The sequence below is a fragment of the Sinocyclocheilus rhinocerous genome, unplaced genomic scaffold (genome assembly GCF_001515625.1).
Source record: "Sinocyclocheilus rhinocerous isolate Xijiao unplaced genomic scaffold, SAMN03320098_v1.1 scaffold306, whole genome shotgun sequence".
Taxonomy (NCBI): Eukaryota; Metazoa; Chordata; class Actinopteri; order Cypriniformes; family Cyprinidae; genus Sinocyclocheilus; species Sinocyclocheilus rhinocerous.
In genome coordinates, this window is record NW_015662161.1 from 476723 (window position 1) to 483584 (window position 6862).

The window sequence follows — 6862 nt, forward strand, 5'->3', positions numbered from 1 at the left end:
TACCACGATCAAGGTCCAGAAACGTAGCAAGGAGATAGGTAAAATAATCCATGTGACATCAGGCGTTCAACCGTAATTTTACGAAGCTACGAGAATACTTTTTGTACGCAAAGAAAACAAAAATAACGACTTTTGAGTAAACAACGTAGAAAACGTATCCTGTCAGCGTGGAATAAAGTCGTTATTTTTGTTTTCTTTGCGTACAAAAAGTATTCGCGTAGCTTCGTAAAATTACGGTTGAACCCCTGATGTCACATGGATTATTTTACCGATCTCCTTGCTATGTTTCTGGACCTTGATCGTGGTAATTACATTGCTGTTTATGGGAGGGTCAGAGAGCTCTCAGAATGCATAAAAAAAATATCTTAATTTGTGTTCCGAAGACGAACGGAGGTCTTATGGGTTTCAGAACGACATGAGGGTGAGTAATTAATGGCAGAATTTTTTTCACCATTTTTGGGTGAACTAACCCTTTAATGTAATTTTAGTCAAATTCTCTTAAATTTACAGGGGGTTTTTTTTGTAAGTGAAAAACAAATCATCTTTTAAGATATTTTTTAAAAATATCTATATTTTAAGATATATTTTTTTAAATATATTTTTTGTTTTGTGTAAAGCATCTTGAGGTTTGCACTTTAATCTTGTTGTAAATTTTGTGGTATTCTGACTCCCATTCTGATAATTTACAGTGAAAAAACATATATTCCCAGAATTCACATTTGATGGTTTTTCACATAAGTAACCGTTTCGGTCTTTGTTTTTTCTTATCAGTTATGCACATTATGGTTTATGTCACAATGTATGTCATTAAATTAATGGTTGCATTATTTTTGTGTTATATGTGTTACCATGATGGTGTTTAGTAGTTGTGTGTATGACACTGTGTGAATCTGTTATATATTACTAGTTACCTCAGGTTTTGCAAAAGCAATGTGTGATGAGCTTTGATTCATCACGTGGCTGTCATTAGCATGTGTGTTTTTGATGGTTGTCAATGTGTATTATAAAGATAAAAAAAGAGATTTTAGTACTTCAATAGGTTGGTAAAATGTAAAAAAAAAAAAAAAAAAAACTAAAATGTTGCTACTGTATTTTTTACGGTGAAGTTCTGGCAACCACAGCTGCAGTTTTTTAACTCTGTATGTTACCCCATAGATTTTTTATATACAACATATAATTTAATGTGTCTAATTAGTGACTATACATTAAACCCACATGAGATGTGAGCAGGTGTCTGTTTATTCCACAGAAGTTTGCAACCTCAAAGGATGCATGAGCAAAATAAAGATGAGCCATTGAGGATGGCTCTACAGAAATGAGTAACAGCACAGGCACGCAGCACAGACTGGGGAAAATAAACGGCAAAGCTTGGCTGCAACTCACTTGCATGTCTGACAGACTTTGCACTCGGGGCACTGCCAGCCTGTCCTCTTCAGAGGAGTGACGCTGATGTCCAGACACATGCCGTGGTAGTGCAACCCACAGCTGGTGCAAAAAAGCTGGTCCAGAAGATCCCCGGGGCTGTCGCACAATATACAGTTCGCCTCTTCTTCAACTGAGAGAAAGAAAGATGAGCGGAAAATCAACGTGAACCTCATTTACCATTTAAATCCAAGGTCCTAGTGTACTTGTGAACTATTAGAGCACATTATGCCCACTTTACATGACCTAATCCAATTTCCAATTACTTTTATAATTTAATTAAATAATTAATTAATTATATTAAACATCCAATTAAATATCCATTATTGATATGATAAATAAACCAATATGTACTTTGAATCCTTACTCTATAGGAATTTTTAATACAGGCATATTTTTATGTTGTCTGTTCACCAGTGAGATCCTTTGTGATTTTCAAACCAACAAAAACATCCAGAAGATTCAGATTTCTTTGACAATTAAAAAGCCAAAATAATTGTAAAAATTGTGATGAGTATCAAATAGATGCGATTGACATGCTACCAAAGTAAATGTTAGTGGTCATACACTGTGTTGTACTTTTGTTCATCAGGGATGCATAAATTGATCAAAAAAATTCTGATAAAGATATTATAAAGTCGCAAAAGATTTCAATTTTCAAAATGCTGTTCTTTTGAACATTCTATTCAGTGAATCCTGAAAAAGGTAGCACAGTTTCCACAAAAACTTTAAGCAGTTAACATTGATAATAATCAGAAATGTTTCTTGAGCAGCAAATCAGCATATTCAAATGATTTCTGAAGGCTCATGTGACACTGAAGACTGGAGTAATGATGCTGACAATTCAGCTTTGATCACAGGAATCAATTACATTCGTAAATATAATAAAGTAGAAAGCAGTGATTTTAAATTCTAATACTATTTCACAATAAGAGAGTTTTACAGCATTTTTATTAAAAAGAAGTCTCTTCAATGTCTCTTTTGAACTTTCCAATGATAAATTTATAAATTTAATTGGAATTCATTGTTTTTGTGGCTCTTTTTAAACAGGGGTCTGGAGTCTGACAGTTTTTATAGTACCTCAAGGTCTCGCTTTGAAAGAGTGCATAAAAAGACCAAAAAATAAAGACGGTTCTCACATTTGCTGACGGCCAGCTCAATGTGCTCTGTGCACAGAACAGAGCGCCTCCTGAAGTCCTGAAAGGTGCCGGCGGCCCCCGCGCAGGGGTAATGGTACGAGCGATCACACCCCTCCTCACAGCACTTGATGGATGCTCCAAGGCGCTTACAATATGCACAATGCTATAAAAGAAAAGAGTCACAACACAACTGATGAGACACTGACGAAGCAGACTCCAGTTTTGATGTTAAAACATGTTAAAAGAGGGCCATCAATTATTTTAAACACAGTCTATATTAACTGAAACTTCACATGCATTAACTGCTCGTCACATCATTAACATTCTAGCTTAAATATCTGGCAACTAATATTAAACCAAACAAATCTATACAATGAGACATGAAAGCTGACAGTGTAATGCCTGTGGTCAGACTAACAGCTAGGGAGAGCTGTGACATAAACCACAATGATGACAGACTGACGGTTGTGTAATTATCCCATCATGCCTGTAATCTCCCACAGACCACAGACGAGAGGGCCAATTCACGAAACAGTATCTCAGCACCATGTATTGAAATGAAGTCATCGTCATCTAGATGTGCAGTAAGTCAAGTGCACTTTCTGCGTATGAAAGAGCAGAGTCAGGTGTGTGAATGAGAATGATGCAGTCACAGTAAAGTACAGCAGATTACAGTAATCTGCTGCATTCTCCATAGAAATGTGCTCAGAATCGGCTTGCAACCTGGGAACTGCGCTGTGCAACACTAATTTGGGGGTGTGGGGTCTTTGTGGAGGCTTTTATACAGATTTCCATAATTCCTTTAGTGAACTGGGAGTTAAAACAACTCAGACAGAATGTACAAATGAACAATGTTATCAGCAATTCATCTCTAGTCCATACTTATCAAACTCTTATCATATTTAAAGTCTTACCATACTTCAAAGTAAATGTACATTTTCATTTCATTTCAACTATCCCTTACATCATACTTTTCAACAATCATGTTCTCATCCTAATTTTATTTTCACCACAATTTTCATCAAACCCTCAGCATTAGTGTTTTCATAATACTGGTACTTCTGATATTATACCTCGAAAAAATATCAATATTTAATACCACAGGGAAACAAGTGCCACAAAATTAAGGCCATACAATTTGAATAGTATCATGGTTACTTTACTTTTCACCATTTTCAAGGTATTTTCTTAACAACTGAAATTCTGCTGTCTGAAATTCTTCATACCTTATAGCTCTTAGTGGGATCATATAATAATAATAATTTTCTTATTAATGATTATTTCTAAGAGAAATATATGAATATTAAATTACAACTGCTCAGTAAAATCTAAATGTATTATTTCATCTTATTATGTTACTAGTAAGTAGTGAAATATACAATACTTATGACTTTATTTCAAGAGTTAAATATTCAAGCTTTTATTATGGCAGTAAAAAGTGCAGTGAGACATTTGTGTCTGTGATAAGACTAAAAAAATTCTCATTACAAATCTGCAAATGCCGTAATCATCTGTTAAACATTAACAGTAATATGACATAATTCTTTAATATATAAAACAGTTCAGAGTTGAATTTCTACAAAAACAAAAAACTAAGATGAATACGACCAGTGTTGTTATTATTTACTAAAACTATTTAAATAGTTTTGTTAACGGATATTAATACAATAAAATATAAAAATTAGATGAAAAACTTAAATTTAAATTAGAAATGCTAACTGAAACAAACATGTTGAAGATGAAGTACTAAAATCATTAAAACTACAAATAGAAATAAAATAATAATAATAAAGCAAAACAAAAATGTCCAAAAAAAAAAAAAGATTGGACTGTGAAAATAAAATTTAACTGGTGCATACTGTGTTCCCAAACGGACACGCAGAGATAGAGTTCACTGTATTTATTGTTAACAGAGCTGTTCTGAAATGCTGAAATCACTGGATCTTGATCTGGTTGCATGTGAGAACACAGTGACGCGCTTCACTCTAAAACACTCTGAAGCACAATGAACTATAATGTAAACACACTGCAGTAGACCTGGGCGATTTGGCAAAAAATTTAAATCTCGATTTTTTTTCAGAATGTTTGACCGATTCTTGATTTTTAAAAAAAGATTTTTAACTAGTCAACTTAAAAATGCAAACTTTTTTCTTTATTAACCCTCTATTTTGTAGCATTTGGACCAATCAGACACACAATTGTTCATTCGATTTAACAAATCAATTATTCATTAGATTAACAAACAATCACAAACACCCTCACCCAACACCAGACTCGGTGCCTATATGTCTGTGAATGACATCCAGGCCCATGGTTACTATGGCAACCAGGACACCTCAGCCAGATCAGATAAACTTTACGACCTAAAAGTATGTCGAGAGAATCTTCCCTCCTACTTAATCCTCTCAAACAGACACATGCTGCTATAGGAAATGACTTCTTACATTAATTAATAAGACAACATTTTCTATCATGCATATCCCCAGGTCATTGTGTATGATTACTACCTTCTTGTATATGGTTTTGTGTATTGCAAATGTTTTATGCATGCTTATGATAGATCAACCTCACAGTATTTACTTATTTTACGTATTTTCATGATCTAAATGAGAATGCATATTATATGCTGATACCTATGCAACACATCAGTATTATAAGAATCTTGAAGAATTGATTACATAATCTTTCGAACCTGTGCTACTAGTTAGACGATTCCTAATAAATATCCAGGGACAGCAAAAGCGTGTAATTCTTCACGCATCTCAGCTCTACAGTGGCATTTCATTAACAGAGTAACAAAGACATGACAGGTTTTTCCGTGGGTCAGGTGATCTAAGTGTACTCTTCCCTAATGTTAGGTTCCATTTGGCATAAAATATAACTGTAACCCATAGCAGCTTCCTGAAAACACGCAAGTATTTCCCTCCGAACACCAGCACTAGGCCAGTGTTCCTTTTTCTATTCGAATCGATCTGCGTCTCTGTCCATCGTCCTGCTTAATGAGCTGCTCAGAAAGCAGCTGTCCGCTAAAAGTCAAGCAACACCGTGAGACGAGTCCAGACGTGACACACCGTCAGCCCTCATGTTTACAGCTGCTCTCCGCATCTTGTTTCGCACCTACAGCAAATGGATTGCGTGAAGCCAGCGGTCAAATGGAGCGCCGCGTGATTTAGGCACATCCATCTAAGGGTGATTCCACTCAACCTGATGAGCCACTTACATGAACGTTCAATTCACACACACGTATTTCTTCAGCTCTGAACTGGCATTTACTATTAAATGCAGCATTGCTGTTAATTCACGAGATCAAATGGCAGAGCGCCATTAAGGAATGTGATTGGAGAGGGTCGCTGCACGGGGGGAGTTAAGTGATGAAGCCGATGACGCCGCAGCCCCTTTGAGTGCCGTAACCTTTTCTATTTCACAGCTGATCAGCGGCGACCTTTAGCAGCCAGTTAGATTCCTCCTCCAGCTCTAGCCTTTCACAGAAACACAGCAGCATGGCCATACGAGTCAGCAGGTATATGAAGAGCCCCACAACCCTATCAGGTGTCATTAGAGGGATATTAAACAAGATATAAACCAAAAATTAGGCCTGCGCAGATTTAAAGGGGTCATATGATGCTGCTAAAAAGAACATTATTAATGAGGTCAAATGTATTTCATTTGTTAAAAGATTTTTAACCTGTCGCTATCTCCCTTACCTCATATGTAGCACAATATTTTGTTTAGATAACTTCCTATCATTGTATATTAGTGCAATTCCGTGTGGAATTATGTACTTGTATTTTTTGTATTTAATTTTTTCTTCTTCTTCCTGTATTTGTAAAAGATGCTTTGCTTTTGTTTTTAGGTTGACTTTTTAACATTCTGTCAAAGGTCTACACATGAAAAAAATACCCTTTTTGGCTAATTCTGGCATATTTACAGCCATGTTTATTCATGTGCATTGCCCCTATAAACAAAAAAAAACTACTTTTTTTTTTTTACTAGACTAGATCTAGACTATTAGACTAGATTATCCAAAAATAGTAATTATGACATAATTATATAATATATAAAACAGTTTAATTTAACTCAGTTAACTGTTTAAAATGATTAAAACAAACAAACAAGAAACAAAAACAAATGAAAAGCATTAACATTTAAAAAACATTAAATCAATAATATTATAATGAAAAATACAAAGATAAAAGCTAATTTTATAAATATTAAAGGGGTGGTTGACTGTTTTTTTTCTAGGATTGATTGTGTTTATGGGGTGCAGTCTAACATGTGTTAATGCTTCGTTTGTTAAAAAA

The 6862-nt window shown here is 34.8% G+C and overlaps 1 protein-coding gene across 1 annotated transcript in view; it reads right to left on the bottom strand.

Moving 5' to 3' along the window:
* The window catches only part of LOC107727489 (histone-lysine N-methyltransferase 2C-like), a 120581-nt gene that overhangs the window by 77388 nt on the left and 36331 nt on the right, over positions 1 to 6862 (bottom strand). Inside the window, exons 7-8 of the mRNA XM_016537362.1 lie at positions 2562 to 2724; positions 1384 to 1555 (exon numbers count right to left, since the gene is read on the bottom strand). Coding sequence (XP_016392848.1) covers positions 1384 to 1555; positions 2562 to 2724 — 335 coding nt within the window. The remainder of the gene's footprint in view (positions 1 to 1383; positions 1556 to 2561; positions 2725 to 6862) is intronic.